The 18,126-nt window shown below is 49.7% G+C and overlaps 1 protein-coding gene and 1 pseudogene across 3 annotated transcripts in view; one reads left to right on the top strand and one right to left on the bottom strand.

Annotated features, from left to right (window-relative positions):
* Window positions 1-18,126, bottom strand: part of NDE1 (nudE neurodevelopment protein 1) — a 47,370-nt gene that overhangs the window by 8,554 nt on the left and 20,690 nt on the right. For 2 of the 3 annotated variants that reach the window (XM_011358410.2, XM_023529657.1), the window contains exons 4-8: window positions 13,182-13,318; window positions 11,870-12,049; window positions 10,586-10,677; window positions 9,520-9,671; window positions 7,440-8,678 (exon numbers count right to left, since the gene is read on the bottom strand). In XM_011358410.2, coding sequence (XP_011356712.1) covers window positions 8,585-8,678; window positions 9,520-9,671; window positions 10,586-10,677; window positions 11,870-12,049; window positions 13,182-13,318 — 655 coding nt within the window. In that variant the 3' untranslated portion in view covers window positions 7,440-8,584. Of the gene's footprint in view, window positions 1-7,439; window positions 8,679-9,519; window positions 9,672-10,585; window positions 10,678-11,869; window positions 12,050-13,181; window positions 13,319-18,126 lie in introns of those variants that run through there. The other variant, XM_023529656.1, reaches the window with a different exon arrangement.
* On the top strand, window positions 16,658-16,776 carry LOC111738589 (annotated as a pseudogene).

Raw genomic sequence — 18,126 nt, 5'->3', positions numbered from 1 at the left:
GGCTCCTGCCCACTGGTCCCCTGGAGGTCTCGCTCCCAGCGCCTGTCATTCTCACACATTCCTCCAGCCTCTCAAGGCCTTGACCTTCTCTCCTCTGGGATTCTACCACTCCCCAGGCATCACCTCATGTGACCACCAAGCGCTGCATCATCCGCCCGCTGCCCCCTTCCTGTCTCCACTGGGATCAAACCTCTCACCCCTTCGCAGCCCCTACCCTGTTACCGAGCCCCCGCTCAGTGGTCGCCATCAGCCTTCCTCACATCCTCGACACTGGGCCCCCCTCTTTGTTGTCCTCACTTGGTTAAAACCACCCACATGAAACTCAGCTTCCCACCTTCTGCAGCTCAAAATGGCATAGACAAGCCAACAACCAAGCCGCCACTTCCTGCAGGAAGTTCTGGGCTACCAGCACTGAGGGGCCCTTAGGCTCCCACTCTAAGACACCTGCTTCTCCCTCCCCCGTGACTGACACGCCCCGCCCCCCTTTCCAGCTGACTTCCTACTTAACCAGAAAAACAAACAAACTCATGAAACGAAAGCAGTCTCCACTTCCCCACCGACCTGCCAACACCTGAGCTCATTTCCTCTTTCCCTGCCCACCCCACCCCGATTCCTTACCAACTAAGACCACCCCCTCAGTTGGGCCTGTCCCTGTTTACTCAAGGGCCTTGCTCCAGAAATCCTGTCTCTGCAACTTTCTCCCTCACTGAGTCACTGCACCAGTTGAAAAACCTTAGCCCCACCCTCCTGCAGCCCTTGACCACAAACTAGTCCAACGGGCAGCCGGGCAGCCGGCACCATTGTGAGCTACAGCCCGTCCCTCCTCCCTGGGCTTCCCAGATGCCAGCCTCACCCGGGTCCATCCTACCTTTCTGGCTTCTTCCTTCGTCCCCTCTGCCAACACCTCATCCCCAAGCCTGCGTGCCGTGGCCCTGTCCTCATGCCCGCCCCTGCCCACGCCTCCCTCGGTGATCTCAACCAGCCTTGTGGCTTTAAAATTCCATTGACAGCTGGCGACTTCCTACTTTCTTCCTGAACTCCAGACCCTGCTTGACACCTAACAGGCAACTCACACCCAGCCTGAGCCCTGATTAAACCTTTCACCCTTGAACCTCTCCTAGTCTTCCCCAGCTCAGCACATGGAACAATAAAGTTGCCAGTAACCCAGTCATTCTTTAGCTTTCTCTCTTTCTCTGCTGCCTTCGGTCTGTCGGAAATTCTGGTCACCTCCCTTACAGATATTGTGCATCCAAGCACTTTTTGCCAGCCTGGTCCAAGCCACCCTCCCCTCCCGTCTGGACAACTTTCGCCGGCTCCTCGTGGGCCTCTGCTCAGTCTGCTCTTGACACAGCAGTGGGGTCCTATTTAAGTGGAGTTGGGTCACGTCCCTCCTTTGCTCGGAACCCTCCAATGGCTTCCTCCTCACTCAGGGCCACAGCAATGTCTTTACAATGGTTGGTTCCACTAGGCCCTTCACGATCTCTGCATACGGCCTCAGGGCCTCTGCACTGGCTGAGCCCTCTGCCAGAATGCTCTCCCCCAGCCCTCCGCATAGCTGACCCTCGCTTCTTTCCTTCAGATGTTCACTCATCTGTTACCCTGTCTAAAACTTCCAGCCTCACGCCCTACAGTTCTCTTGCCCACCTGTCACCATGTAACCCGCTGTTCAGTGATTTACCTCACTCACAATCTGCCTTCACACTTGGCTGCAAGCCCGAGAGCAGAGGTTCTATCCTGTTATTTCATGACCAGCATCTGGGGCTGTGCGGGGTGCAGAGGGAACCTTCTGCCATCGAGTCAGAGTTGTGTTTCTCCAGCCTCTGTCCTTCTCAACCAACTCTGCCATTTTGCCTTAGCTTCTTACTACCTGTGCTATTGTTGACTTGACTTTTTAAAAAATTAACCGTCAATTACTACCCTATAATTGTTAAACCAGCATCACCTGCATTAGTAGATCGCAACGAGATTACAGTGAACAGAGAACTATGTTCTAGCTATCGTGGTCACAAATTGATGACTAAGGCCTGACGGCCTACTTCTCAGTTAAAAAGGCAGTGACAAAACACATTGGCACCAACCAGACTTTCTCTGACAATCATAACTGTCTGACAATCATGACAACCATAATTTCTCTGACAGTGCTGTGCCTGAGCCACCTGAAACCGCCCGGCGTGTGGACGTGACTTTGAGAACCAGCGCATGAGATAGGGGGGCGGGGGGAGTGGCTGGTTTAGGGTACCAGGATTCGAGAAGGAGCCCCCCCTCCTTGCATGCTGAGGCACTGAATCCAGACCTAACCTCTCAGGTCCAGCAGGGCGTGGGAACAACCCCCAGAGTTGACTGTCAGTGGCAGAGAGCTGCTGTCACCACGAAGACCCCCCCCAGAGCACACTCTCTGGTGATACTGCCCCTTCTCAGTGGTGGGGCTGTGCGGGGGGAGCGGTCTGCCACCCCAGCTCTCACTCCATTGCTGTCACGGCCCCCTTTTCTTGGGCTATGCCAAACATCCTGTGGGCTCTGCCCTAGACGGCCGACTCTATGTAGGCCGTACAGGCCAGCGTGGAACAGACCATGTTCACAGCCCTAACATGGACATACACCTGACGCAGGCTGAAGACAGGGCACTCCTTTCCTTTCTTCTGAGTCTCCTGGGTGTACAAGCACCTAAAACTGAGCGCTAGAGTCTTGAGTAGGGCCGGCAAGCCTAACCAGCTCCTCAGAGAACAAGGAACTGCAAAGCAGTTTCAGCTTTATAAACCTTGACATGCGCCCTCCTCAGAACCCGACCAGTGTCCCTATCGGGAGCCACACTGCTGGTTCTCAGAGGGGCTGCCAAAGGCGTCCACCTCTACCTTCTTGCTGTAGGCATGCAAGGCAGTGACACCACGTGATGACAAAGCGAGATTCGCAGCAGGCTCTCCGCCCAGGACTTCTCTGGTTCTGCCCCACATGGTCTTTGAACCGGCTTGCCCTAACGCCTTCATGTCCCTGCACAGGGCTGCACAACGTGAGGAGGCCGCCTGCATTCTTACACGAAGCTCAGGACACTTGCTTTTTGACCTAAAAAAACAGCTCGTCCTTTCCTGGGCCAGCCTCTCAAGAGCTTCAGGTGCTTCGCCAGAAGCTTGACTTAAAAGTGCCTGTAATTGTTTAATCGAGGCAAATGTCTTTTAAGGATGCAAAAGGCACATAGTGGGCTCGCTCCCGGTGGCGATGGTAACCGCCAGGGACTCTCTCTGTTTCAGGGGTCCCCTCCCCCAGGACACTCCGCAGTGACTCACCAGGTATCATGCCTCCGGCTTCGCAGCTCCTGTGTGTCACACTCGGTTTCCACTTCCTTTTGCCCGTCGCGCCCTCCCTGCCCCTTGCTGGCCCTGGCACAGTGTCTTCAGGTTCAAAATCTGAAGCATTTGACGTCTTAGTTCAACAAGACGCCCTTACGTCTGACCCATTTTCCTCTCTGCTTCCGCTTTGGCATGACATGGCACCAAATGTGTCCTTGTCACCACGTGTTGACAGCTTAGAGGCATATGTCACTTGGGCTGTCCTTACCTGCGTAACAGGGCCTCTCTCACACTGCTGGGACACTCAGCTGAACTGTCCTCGCTCACCTGGCTGAGACACTGCACGAGCGACTGTGACAGCTGCAGTCTGGTGCCTTCCTGCAGAGTGGGCCAGCCGGGCTGGCCTAGCCCACTCATCAGGATTAACAAGCACAGGCTCATGGTACCGTAGCCCAGGAACTTGTCCCCTACGGTTGGGCATTCACAAACTTATCCCACCCCCCCCCCAAAATAAGCTCTCACCGCGATGGCTCACAGTGCTGGGGCCGTGTGGGGCTTCGGCAAGGCCTGGCTGCCAGCCGCATTTTCAGTGCACAAGGGAGGACGCTGGCCACCGCACAGAGCCAAGCACAGTCCTGGCAGAGCCTTTTCCAGAAGCCTCGCGGGCATGTATTATGGACGGGGGATGGCCACCCAGGACTCCAGGAAGTGCACGGGCCCTTCCCAAGACAGTGAATAGGGCTCAGCTTCTGGGATTCTAACAGCTTTTTTTCCCAGTGAAGTTAGGCAGCTAGGGCCTGGTTTCTTCTCTTCCTCGAGAGGCCAAGCCCTGGCTTCCAGCCTCTAGACACATAGCTTTCGGGCAGCTCCCCTGCCAGCTCTTTGGGGTCACGGATCAGCTGAATGCTAGAGTTGGCTGGAGTGCAGGACCCACCAGAGCCTTGGATAAATTATCTGAATCTACCAATAGAATCCAGTTGTCTGGGACCAGACCCTTTAAGAAACTCTTTAGCGGGTCCTTTGCTTCCAGTGTCAACCTTTGCCTAGGATTTGAAACCAGCTCAAGAGACACCTGAACCGGAACAGGCTTGCAGGACTGCAGCCCACACGGGGACTTACGGTGACCAGGGCACGGTTTCCTCTTTGGGTCAAGGGAGCACAACTGGTAACCACGCTGTTCTAGCCAGCACGTAGGACCCCCAGGAACCTGGGGGCGTAGGGAGGCCCTGCTTCCTGGCCCCGGGCTGCCCGACTTGGAACCTGGAGGGCAGAACAGAAGCAGGAGAGATGCTTGGACTGCTGCTGCCCTGTCCTCTGGGGCCTGCTCTGACCCAGACTCCTGGAAAACTCAGCATTAAAAGAAAAAGACGTTTGAGGTCACTGCTAGGGCAGAGTGACGGAAAGTTCGTTCTGGGGGGCGGGAGGCCCAGAGGCTTCCCTGCCGCGAGGAGGCTGGCCAGTCATGCCGGCCGTGGCTGCAACTTTATTCCTGAGCTTTCCCTAGGGAACTCTGCTATACCCGGAGGGTTTCCCCAGCTGGTTTCTCCCACCCCGGGCCCAGTCCCATGGGGTTCCCCTTCCCAGCCCTCAGGACCCTCTGGGCCCTGCTTCTGCCTCCAGTCTTACCTGTCCAAGCTGTCCCTTCTGACTAAAGCACCCTCCTGGCTTTTCCGTCTGGCCTTTGTGTGAAGTGGGTAATTTTTCCTACAAAAAGTCTGCTTTCTTAGACATCTTAAAAGAAGTTAAGACCTGACCTTGGAATCAAGTCAAACAGGGCCAGATGGCCAGACCCCAAACGATTATGTGCTGTGGTCACTGAGAAGGGATAAACATTTCTCCCGAGCCGTGGAGGTTAAGTGCAGGTGCATCTAACTCCTCCTCCACCTGCCCTGCCTCCTACACAAAGCCTGAAGGGCCACCTGAAGGTGGCTCAGGTGGTGGTAACGCAGGGCGACAGGAGCCGTAAGGACAGATAGGGGTGTCCTACCAGCTAAAGCTGGACCGCGCCTTGGAGTAACAGTCCAACAGATATTCCCTGAGCCCCCATCATAAGCCGCGCTCGGTGGCTGCCATGGTGAGCAAAACGCAGACGAGACCTCCGTCCTAGGGGAACTCGGTCCCAGACTTCTGCTCCAGCAGCAGCAGGGGGCACCACACTGCCCTCCACCAGAAAGCACCTGGCACCCACGCAGCACCCTGCTTCCCTCTCAGGCTGCCCTTGACGTTCATTTTTGCATCCTTCCCACTGACAACCTCGAGCCCCTCCCTCCCTTCCTCCCTTTTGGAGGCGAGGTGCAGGAGGAGACGTGGCGTTTCTCCTTCCTAACCGCCCCTCAGGGCTACAGATAAACCCACGGGACAGGGGCACTGCAGATCAGAACCCTGTGGGTCGTGAAATGACCAGGCCAGACATTTTCAATGCAGAGAGTCCGGCTTTGTAAAGCCTGACGCCTCCCCTGTTCCAGCTATCAAGTGGAACCACACCTTGAGACTGGCTGGGATGTGTCGCCTTCGGCCTCAATACCTGTGCCTCAGCTGAGTTTGTGTTTTTTTCCCCTTCTAAAAAGTCTCTTCCAACCTTGGCGGTTTCTGTCCTAAGGAAACGTGTGTTTTCTTCAAACCTGCAGGCGAGGAAACGAGACCTCTTTCGTTCCCTCTAGAAGGGCTGGAGGACGCAGAGTCATCGAAAATGCAGATGGTTCTGATGAGGAAATGGACGCTCGCGATGCAGACTTCAATGGAACCAAGGCCAGTGAATAGACACCTTGCTGAAAACAACAAGACGACACCCAGTGGACTCTGCTTAGCACCGTCTAGACCCATTTTCAAATTCCGAACATCACGGACACCCCTCACGATGAACGTCAACCACCACCCTGGGTCCAGGGTATCAAAGTTTCGAACGATAAACCCAATGAGAAAAACCAACAGCAGACACAGACACACCCACTCCCCCTCCGTCCTGTGAATTGTGCAGAGAGTTTGAGTTTTTAGAAAAATATATCCACGGTAACTTAATCACTGACAACTTAGTTTACATAAACTGGGGAGAAAGTCACCAAAATGGGTGCCACTGTCCCCCACTCCCAAGCCGTGCCCTAGCCTGTGTGCCTTCCAGGGTCGTGAGTTGGTCCTTGTTTGAGAACTCTCCCCCCGTCCCGGCTGCCACGCCTCAGACGCACACAGTTCACCGAGGCCCAGGGGCTTCGTCAGTCACCTGAATCCAAAGCAGACCCTGCTCGAGCAGGTAAGAGCAGGAGCGCCACACCGTCTTGTATGCACCCCGACTGTACTCGAGGACACTCACTAATAAAAGGTTATAAGTCACTAGAACGAAGTCGGCTTTTCTGTTTTCTAGAGCAAAAGAGTGGGGGACATTCTCATTGGACCCTCACAACGACCCTGTGAAGTCGGGGTTAGTTCGCAAACGGGGAAACTGAGGCCGGGGGAGGTGACATGAATTAACTCCCAAGCTCCCACCTGGCAAGAACAGAGACGCAGAGTGAGTCTGTGAGGGGCTTCTCCCACCAGGGGCTGGGCAGGCCGAGGCTCGGGCAGGAAGCACAGGACCCAGAGAACAGCCTTACCGATCAAAACCAGTATGTACACAATGTGAAAAGTATAAGATTTCCTTGAATTTTTAAGTCAAAACAGACAACTTTGCCTGGCTGGGGTTGACGAACTTTTTCCGCAAAGGCCAGAGTAAGTATTTCAGTTTATACCTGGTCCCTGTCAGAGCTTCGGCTTTTATTTTCTCTAAACCACCCTTTACAAATATAAAAGCCATTGTTCACCCGAGGGCCACACTAAACCAGGCTGTGGCCCTTCCCCTCCTCGGCTTGAGTGTTCTAGACAGACTCCTTGCCAAGCTTCCTTCAGCACCAACGATTCCATAAGCCAACTCCACGGGCTCACACAGATTTGGAGAGAGAAAACGTGGGCGCCGAGAAGTCTCGGCTGAATGGCCAAACGCTAGTAGACCCCGAACCCCACACACAAACGTCTCACAAACACAGTTCTAAGGAGCTGAATTGAAGGGAAATATTTAAAAAGGTTTTTTTCCCCACATTTCCTTGGTTAAAAAAAAGCGTTTTCCACCACCGTACGTGCAGATGCAGAACCACAAAGCAGCATTTACTGACCACCACCATGAACTAGGTGAAAATTAGTTTCTTTTGGTTTTATTGTTCTTTTAAAAAAGTAAAGGTACATCTTTCGTCGACCTGGGTTAGAATGTTGGTAGGGTAACGAACTGAGCACTGAAGTTTGATTCTGTTGAATTTTAGTAACACTTGAAAAAGTCTATTTTCAAATCAAGGCTATTTTGGTGTTCTTCTGGAAAAAGAACTTCGTAACAAAAGGAAGGTCGTTAAGCTGCACACACATGCTCCTGAATTCGTGTTCTTTTCACACGTGACCGAAAGCGTGAGACAGCAGCTCGCACAAGCAGAGGTTAAGTACAGACACCGTCCGCGTGGGAAATCTCGTGTTTGCTGCTCCTTTGACAAGGACGCTCCCGACAACAATCCTGGTGTGTGATGGTGTCATCTTATTTGAAGGTCACCCTGATTATGTCATTATGGCCTTGAATAAAGTCCTATTCTTAAAAGCTGCATATTAAGAGGCCACTCCATCCCAGTGACCCTCAGGGTCTTGAAGCGGAGGTCCTCCCCCCCACCACGCGAGGGGTGGGGACCGAGGACAATGAACGGTTGGGACAGATCTAAAGAAGACACAGATTTTCCACTGACCTGGTCCACACAAAATTTACTCTAAAACTCGAGCACACCTCTAAAAGCCTCCGTGAGAGGCAGAATAAAAAGCGTGGGAGGTACACTACACCACAGTTTTAAAAACAGGCTTGTGCCCAGGCCACCCTTCGCCCCTAGACATGCTCTCAGCGTGCTGACCCTGCTGTGCCATCCTGTGCCAAGTGGGGCCGGGGTGGGCTCGACGTGGCTCACATCCCATTCGTGAGGCGTCTGTGGACATTCAAACCACCTCTTGAGACCAAGCAGGACCCGGGTCAGCTCAAAATGACAGGGTCGCCTCAGCAGCACACCTGAGCACCCTCTCCAGGGGGGTCCGTTTGCAACACACTGACAAGGAGGCTGGGGTTCACGAGACAACAGTTCACGGGGACCACAGGCATCAGCCTCAGTCAATGGCTAGTGTGACTGTTCACTCGCATTTCTCAGACTAACTTAAAAAAAAAGAAAGAAAAATAAAAACCTAGTGTAAAGAGGGGAACAGGTGACAACTCCCGCACAGACATCGGCAGCTTCGCTTCTGTGGATTTTCTAAAGCAACATCTTGACTACACCCTGGGCTGACGGCAGCGATGGCGAGGACAGATTGGAAGGCGGCTTCCCAAATTCCAGGCGTTTTCCCGACCTTCAGACAGAGTAAACCATGTTAAGCGGCATGACAGCTGTTTCCGACTGACTAGCATCAGGACCCACCAGGTCATGAGAGTGAATAGTATCGCGAAGCAGGAGCGGTCTCAGGGGGTCTCAACTTTCCCTCCTGTGAAACGAGGAAAAGGATGCGGGCGTCTAGCTCTGATGTCCCCAAGGCCACACAAAAAGCCAGTCGCAGAAGACCCTCTAAAGTCACCCCTTCTAAAGGTCCGGGAGTTACGTGCACGCTATGGAAAGCAATTCTTCACTTCCTGTCATCTGTGCCACAGACCCACCAAATTTATGTGGCCTGGGGTCCAGTAAGATGGTGGCACATCTTTTAAAAAGAAATAGTCTTTTGTTGTTGTTGTTGTTGTTGTTGTTTTGGAAGCTGCCCTGATTTTCTTCCGGCAAGAAAATCAGTGAAGCCTTTAGAAGTCAGATTTGTGTTTTCCAATCTGCGGACTGGTTTCAGGAACCGAGTCTGGCTGGAACCTAGTGCCAGTTTCCTGATGGTTTTAAAGAGACTTAAAAAAAAAAAAAAAAAAAAAAAATTCTCTTCTGGGGGAAGCAGAGCAGTGTTTGAAGCTCAAGTCCCAAACAAGTGACTTACACAGGACACTCCCACAGCGTGACCGGGACCGGGGCTGCAGGATCAGATAATAAACACGAGCCTCTCCTTGGCCATCTGCCCAAACAGAAGACACCACCTAACTCTGCCTCAAGGGACAGGAGTGAAGGATCAGGTTCACTGATATAATTCTGCAACTTTTAAAACATAGTTCTCGGTTGGGGGTAAGAGTCTCCCACCTGGAGTGACAGCAAAAGGTACTGACCCTTTATCAGCCAGAGGTGCGCTGGTGCTGCCTGGCCGTCTGTCGCCGCCATCTCTGCTCTTGCTCCCCCGTCCTGAGGCCGGGCCGCTTGTTCGGTTTGGGGACTGCTCATACACGAAGTTCCGGCAGGATGCAAGTTTGGACTCCAATGCCTGCAGAGAAATATGCTTTCATCTCTCAAGAACTCGAATCTCTCACCGGAGCCTGTACGCAGACAAGAACCTAAAGCACTGGTTCTCCAAAAGCACTGGGAGTCCAAAGGTAGGCCTCAATGGGGTCCAAGGCACATCCAGCTCTCAGACCCGCTGGCCTGAGAGATTTAGCTGCTCCCTGGAAAATCACTAGCCCTGCCGATGATCCGACTCTGCCTATGGGAAACGTGAAATCATCTTGGGAGGTTACTCACTCACTCTTGCTTACCTTGTGGAACATGCACAGAGAGGCAGGAGGTTTAGACCAGGACTTGGCCTTGATGTAAACAGGCCTCAGGAAAACTGAGGGCACTGAGACCTCCTCTCCCCCAGGCTTCTCTATACTCTATTCTGAATATTGAGAGACCTGTTTGTATAACAAAAAGATAACCAAAAGCCCAAAGTAAAAACATTAAGAATTGAGTGGCGAGCCTCTCGTAAGTTGGAGCTCTATTATTTCTTAGGCACAAAAGAATCTTTCCCCATAATTAATATAAAACCTGTAAAGTCAAGTTTCTTGCCCTAGCCTTTCAAGATTTTAACTCCCTGAGAAATAAAAAGAGAAGGTGACTTTCAAATTTCTCAGTGTTTTGAAATTTAAACAAACAAACAAACAAACATAGATACCATCTAAATTTCCCAACTTCTGAGGAAAATGGTACAGGGATCAAAGGGGTGACTTCAAGCCTGGGCTCTGGGTGTCCGTCAACGCCGAGGCCCACAGAAGCATTGAGTCTAAGAGATACGACAGACCCGGAGCTACAGCTAAAATGCCAAGCCTGCGTTCGAGGGGAAGGAGCTGGCAAGGTCACGCCTCGCAAGCACCCTAAAGGCAGGCGAGGCGCCACACTGGCCTGGAGGGGCGCCGGTCTTACCCCCACTTTCCGCAGCAGGTCTCCCACGATGCTGAGCGCTGATATCCGGGCCGCGGGTGTGAGGGGAGTCCCACCCATGGAGTCCTCCAGACCTGGGGGCGGGGGGAAGCAAGGAAGCACACGTAACGCCAGCCTGCAGCCAAAGGCTGTGCGCGAACATCTCCAACCACAAGACCCCCGGGTGGGAGCGAGGCTGACTCTTCCTTTTGCAACCCTTTGATTCTGGACGTGCTCTGCTGCCTTCGATAGTTAACTGTCTTGCAGAGTCCATTTGGCGACCAACCTTTCACAGCCTTACGATGACTATATTAAATATTTATTTTTATGTTATTCTTTTACAACAAAACCAACACAAGCCCTCTTGAAATCCTAGGAATTCCATGTAGTTAGTTAACACAAACATCACCTGGGCCCACCACGGCTGTAAGGGCGTGACCTTAGGGAGCCGTCTCCTATCAGGACCTGGGGCAGTGGCACCAGCATCACAGGGCGCCTGTCACAGATGCAGGATCTCAGGCCCCGCCCACACCTCTGGCTGAAGCCCTGGCATTTTAACGAGGTGCCCAGCTGAGTCGGGTGCCTGTTAAAGTGGGGAAAACACCGCTCTAGACCTGGATTCTGGAAGTCTCACCAGTCTCTTCCCAGCAGGGGACAAGCTGGGTGACAAGCTCCTCAATTCAGGGCCTCAGTGTCCCCATCCATCACATGGGGACGGCACCTGCATTACTTGCATCTTGGGCCTCTGGCGAGAACTCGGTGAGGTTGCGTACACACGCGAGCGCCTCAGTACCATGACTGGCCCACCCGAGCACTCCACGATTGGCTATTATCATTTGCCATCAAGCGGCCAGATGAGAGTCTCGCGGTTTATCAGCCGGCAGAGGCGCTGCAGCAAAAACTCTAGTTTCTTATTTTTCACTACGCAGCACAGATGACATTGGCTCGAGGTCTAGAGGGACATATTGCTGGGCCCACAAAATGTTTTTTAAACCTTTCTTTTGGTTACTGAGATTCTAAGTGTGAGAAAGCTCCAGTCCGGCAGGGGACTTCTGGCCTCCGGTGAAGAAAGAAAGGCGGTGAGTGCCAGGTCCACGCTCCCCGCGGCAGGAGCAGGGCCGGGGGCGCCACTGCCCCCCGGGAGGCTGTCCGCCCTCACGCTCCGCTCTGTGCGTGAGCACCGCAGCATGCGCCCCATCATCCAGCCTGGTCCAACGCCCACCTCGCCCGGGACTCATGCCGGGTCCTCACCGAGGAAAGCTCTGTGAGGCAAAGAAAGTCCCTTACCGCGTCTGAACGTCCCCGGTGTGGCTGAGCTGGAGCTGGGTCCCCGGGGGGCCACAGGGGTAGATGGCACGGAGCCAGTGGCCTGCACAGCAGTGTCTATCCTGCTGGCTTCCACCGGGCTGGGCAGGGGGGTCCTGGGTTTCTCCTGCTTCTGCTGCACAGCCAATTCCTGCCGCAAATCTGGGCAGGGAAAAGGGGTCGGATTAAGGCCTTGCTTTGGGGTGGGGGGTTAATAGCAGCCACTTGTCACGGAGAAGATGCACCAGGATGAAAAATTTCAGGAGGACACCTGAGCTGAGCAGAACCCATGGGACCTTGCCCAACAGGCTTGTAAAATGATTTTTTTTTTTTTTTTGAGTAAAAACAAAAAGGTTTAAAAAAATTTTTTTAACTATGGCAGTGATACACTAATGCAAAAATATGCTTTCCCAGCCCATCCCCAGATACCCCTCATCACTCATAATCACTGTCACACGGAGGTCGCTTCAAGCCTTTTTCTCTGCATTTTCTCACATACGACTTGTATGTAGGTACCTACCCATTAAGCACATAATACGAATAACCTTCAGTAAGGATGAATAGAAGCATTCTGTCTACGACTTATCTCCCTTCCTTTGATGAGATGTCCTAACAATTGTCCTACAACTGCATTTATATCTATACCTTGTTCGTTTTAACAATTAACATTCCGCAAAATAAATCTATGACACTTCCTTACTGATGGGCACTTAGAAACAACTACCTTTTAAATTTGAGGGTTTTTTTTTTCTTTTTTTCTTTTTAATGCCCCTTCTACTGGCCACATATTAGAAAATGTTGTAAACAACAAACTGAGACTTAAAAAAAAAAAACACCTCTCATGCACCCAACTTAGATGACGCACTAATGGCCTATTACAATTTGAAAGCTCTACCTCTGGACCTGCCAGCCTCCAAAGAGCAACTGCCGATGAGCTTTCCGAGTGCTAAGCCACATCTACCAGCTGCTGCCAAGTCACAAATATAATGGGGCTAGCTGGCAATTCCATCGACAGGAACTTTCCCCCCAACAAAACTCGTGTGCTCCTTCTGAGCATAAAGTTGCTAGTGGGTTTAAGTACCCACAAGGGGTCTTTCCAGGCTGGACATCTGACAGTTCTTAGCATGGGGTGGGGACCAAGGCCAGAGCCTGCCCGGTGTGGTCCCATACCCCCGTATCCTGAGGCCAGACAGCCTGTGCACCGAGGAGGGAGCAGATCTTCAGCAAAGGTGATACCAGGTAAGAGGGGACAACGCTGAGGAGGGCACGAGGAACAAAGCTCAGGAACCCTGACCTCTGGCTTCATCCTTCAGCCGCTGAACAGACTCTAGGAGATTCTCCTTCTCGTCAAGTTCGCTCTCCAGGAAGGCGTTTCTTTCAATGGCTTGATTCAAACGCTGCTCAAAATCTTCCAGAGACATGATCGTAGCCCTGGGTGAGAGAAGAGCAAAGATGTCCAGGAAAACGATCAGGGACATCATCCGGTGCCTACATACCCAGGGGGCGAGAAGGGTCGGACACGCGAGGGCGTGAGCCCCAGTGCTGACACTTCCTACAACCACAGACCTGAGCAAGCCCCTCAACCTTCTGGGACGCGGGCTCGTCACCTGCCCAGTGGGAACCGTCTTAGATCATGGGGTACACAAGGCTGTCCTGAGGGTCAAATGAGATCATTCCACACAGCACTTAGCCGCAAGCCAAGGCCTTAGTAGGGCCACATCCAGGGCCCAGGTGACTGCCAACAGCTCCATCTTCTCTTGGAGACGCACATGCAAACAGTATTGAGAATATCTTACTGAAAGACATGCATGAGGTAATGCTACGTATTTAAAAGAGTAGAAGAGATCATCTTTAAATCTCTCAGTTTACCCCAAAAAGTTTAAAGAGTTCAAAATGCCCAGCCCAGCTGCCCTGATAGCAACCACTTGCAAACAGTGCGGACACTTCACTGGAGCGCTGTCCCAAAGACACTGAAATAAAAACGTGTTGAACTCAGGCAGAGAGAAAGCAGCTCGCCCAGAGGGTTTCCTCATATGCAAAGCAAGGGTGGTAACAGAGGCCCCACACAGGGGTGGGGTGGGGTGGGGTGGGGTGGGGACAACTCGAGGAGTACAGGAAGCACGAGACAGATGTTTCACACGTAAGTACTCCATAAATGTCAGCGATGTTTATTACTGACCCCGTGTTTGTCTCCAGAAGACCTCTAGCATCCTGCTGTCTGTATCTCATGGTGGTTAGAAGCCCATGTTGAGAGTGGAACCCAGGAGTGAACACGTGACTAGCTAAGTGTCCCTGAGAAACTTAACCTCTCTGGGCTTCCAGTCCTTCCACAACAGCGTGAGGATTCATTCGTTCATTTATTCAGCACATCCTCCTATGCCCAGATGGAGACACGCGAGTACCTACCTTCCAGGGATCTTTAGAGGTAAATAAGATAAAGTTACATAAAGTGTCTTAAGGAAAAGAACAAAGGGATATGTTTAGGAGTACAAAACTGGAATTGGTTAAAATGACCCTAAGGCTGACATGTAAAACAACAACAAAAAAAGACAGAATGCCTAGGAATCCGTGTAACAACAAATATGCAAGACTTTACTGTCGGGCACAGAAGGCTTGTGGAAATAGAACATAGGGCGTTTATGAAGAGGAAGATGCACTATCATAAAGAGATCGATTTTCTATAACTCACCTAATAAGTCTAACGCCATCCTAATAAAAAGTTTTAATTGGGGGATGGATGCGCAAGGGGACTGATGGGGAAGATCAGGTGGAAATGAGTAAGAAGGGCCGGGAGAACTCTCAAAGAGCAGAGATCGGGGGAACCAGCTCCACCAGATGTAAAGAACGTACTGCCATAAAGCCTCAACAATGAACAACAGTGGGGACCGTGTCAAACTGTCACAAGGACAGATAGAGCGGGGGAAACCAAAGGTCCAGAAACAGATCCAAATGCACCTAAGAATGTGATCTGCTAGAAAGGTGGCATCACAAATCATCGATGAAAAGACGGCTGGTTCAATTCTAGGTTTGGGGAACACTGGGCAGCCACCTGGAAAAAAATTAATGGTGGCTCCATACCTCAGACTGCACCCCAAAAGAAATTCCAACCAGATCAAAAATTTAGACAAACTCAGTATTTGGTCAAAATCCACTACCGGCTTTGGGAAAGCCAGAGAACTGCAGACCCACTTCAGAGGTGGTTCTGGCCTTCCTGAACCTGCGCGGGTCGGTGATCATGTGACTGCACACGGTCAACATGGTAACACCAGCAGGAACGGGCACTTCCGTCTCTTGTTACTATGGGAATACTCGCTCTCAAATAAAGGTAAGCATCCTAGCTGTAACCTGAGTGAAAACAGTTCTATGCACCTTATACACTGAAATTCTATCATCAGCAAATGTATTATCTGTAAGAGTGAAATGCTGTAATGCATGATGACTGTGAAAGCCATGTATTTCATGTATAGTTATTGAAAACTTGAAAATAGTAATAGGAAAAATTTCAGTAAACCTGAATGCTAAGACACATTGTTAGGTAACTAAGAACATATCCCTTTTGAGCCAATAAATGCTTTAAAAGTCTATCATCACCCCACATCTATCAGAATGCTCACTATCTAAAGAACAGAAAATAACAAGCATTGATGAAGATGCAGAAAAGCTGGAACCTTTGTTCACAGCTGGTTAGAATGTAAAATGGTGTGGCCACTACACAAAATAGTATGGAGGTTCCCTTAAAAATTAAAAATAGAATGAACTTACAATCCAGCAGTCCTATTTCTGGGTATATATCCAAAAGAACTGAAAGCAGGACCTCAAAGAGATATTTGCACACCCATGTTCACACCAGCATCATTCACAACAGCCAAGAGGGGGAAGCAGCCCAAGTGTCCACCAGCAGATAAATGGATAAAAAAAGTGTGGTGCAAACATGCCATGGAATATTAAGTATGTATTCCTCCAGGAGGAAATCCTGTCACGTGCTATACCATGGATGAATCTCAAGGACAATATGCTAAGAGACTAAACGAGTCACAAAAGGACAAATACTGTGTGATTCCATTCATATGATGTGTCGAAAGTAAGAGTCACAGAAACAGGAGACAGAAAGGCAACTGCCCGGGGCTGGAGGGAAGAGGGGCGGACGAGCGTTTAGAGGGTGGAGCTCCGATGCCAGGTGGAAAGGCTCTGATGCACCACTGCACGACCATGGCCTGACCACACCAACACTGGTGAACTTAACACTTAAAAATAAAAGCCCCGTAACAGTGCGCCGAAGAGCGAAATCAGATTAAACCAATTTTAATCTCTGCAGAACATTTTGGTATATTAGACAAAGTAAACTTTAAGGAATGTATTTAATTTTCAGTTACTTCCAATCAGGCCTAAGTCTTGCAAGGTGACCCTTGGACAAGGCGATCCTGTTCCTCGGTTAAGTGAGTCGTTCTGTTTTATAGAGGTGCACAGTGTGGAGAACGCAACAGCAAATAGCTCATAGTGCCAAAAAATCACTGTTCTGCAGCAAGGTTGTCAAGTTTTCCAAGTATAACTATTAAAACTTTATAATAAAATTCTAATGTTTGTAAGTTGTTTTTTTTTTTTTTTTTAAATAAATAGTTCAATGTTCCAGGACTTTATTTATTCTATAATGGTGATTTGAGACTGTATCTCATCTGATTTTAACATTCTACTATTCAGCATTTGGCCAAAATGTGAGCCAATGCATCTTTAGTTTAGGAGAAAAAAATATATACATAAATCCTATAAGAAGTCTACGGCCATACTACCCTGAACAAGCCTGACCCCGTCTGATCTCGAAAGCTAAGCAGGGTCGGGCCTGGTTAGTACTTGGATGGGAGACCACTTAGGAAGACCAGGTGCTATAGGCGTTAAAAAAAAAAAAAAGTACAAGAAAACATATCCTAATTGCTTTATAACCTTGGACTGCAGAAGGCCTTTCTAACTATAACTGGCTGATAAATTTGACTACACAGAAATCAAATACCTTTTAACAGTAACATTATACAATAGATAAACATGGACGACAAATGACAAACTCCAAATACTTTCAATTCATATCACAAATACATAAAAATCTCCTAGAAACTGATGAAGAGAACCCAACCAATAATCTAATTTTAACACTGGCAAAGAGAAACTGAGTTCATAGGAAAAAAAAACAGTTCTTAAATATCACTTATAATTCAGAAATATACCTATTTGTCACCTATCAGACTGGCAGAAATCCAAAGTTTGAAAACCATTCTGTTAGCTATTTGGAAAATAGGGACTTACATACATAGCTGCTGGAAATGTAAACTGCAAATACATAGTGGACAACTGGGCAATTACTACTTAAAGGACATGCATATGTCCTGTGACCCAACAATTTCACTTCTGGGAACTTATCTACAGATACACATCTGTGCAAGCAATGCTTATCATTCATTACAGCAATGATTATCTCTGCAAAAGAACGGAAATGAGTAGCTATCCATCCATAGGGGGCTGGATAAATGGTTTGATACAATACCAACCATATGATAGAATATTATGCACTTCGGGAAAAAAAGAACTAAGAATGCTCTGTGTCCTAATACAGAAAGATCTCCAAGATCTATTATGTGAAAAAGATGTATAGCAATATATATAGAATGCCCTTTTGTGGAGAGAAAAAAGAGGGGGAACAATCCAATTTTCTATTTCTATTTGCTTGAATGTTCATTAAAAAACTCTACCGCTTTGTATGTTATTTTTGAACCACAAGAATGTACTATCTCTTCATGCCGAACTGCATTATTGGTCCTAATTCTTCACCCTCCCTGCATCCACACCCTTGCTGTGGCCTCACTGTGGGCACAATTACCTTCCCACCCCTTAACATGGCTTGGCCGTGTGACTTGCTTTGATCAAGGATATATGGGTGGGAATGACGGTGTGCCAGTGGCTGGCCAGAAATCAAAACACACTACAAAGCCACAGTAATTAAGTCATTATGGGACTGGTATAGTAATTCACAAATTATACACTGGACCAAAATAGCGAATCCAGAATTAGATACCAGGATATACAAGAGTTTAACAAATGACAGAGTTGAGCTTAATTCAGTGGAAAAAAGATAGAGTGTTTACCTTATCTCAAGAAAAAAGAAAAATCTCAAATAAACAATCTAACTTTACGCTTAAAGGAACTAAGAACAAAATGAAGCCCAAACTTGAAAGGAAAAAAATAATAAAGAT

This window comes from Pteropus vampyrus, unplaced genomic scaffold (genome assembly GCF_000151845.1).
Source record: "Pteropus vampyrus isolate Shadow unplaced genomic scaffold, Pvam_2.0 Scaffold40, whole genome shotgun sequence".
NCBI lineage: Eukaryota > Metazoa > Chordata > Mammalia > Chiroptera > Pteropodidae > Pteropus > Pteropus vampyrus.
Note: the sequence above shows the minus strand (reverse complement) of the source record. Positions and strands in the feature narration are given on the sequence as shown.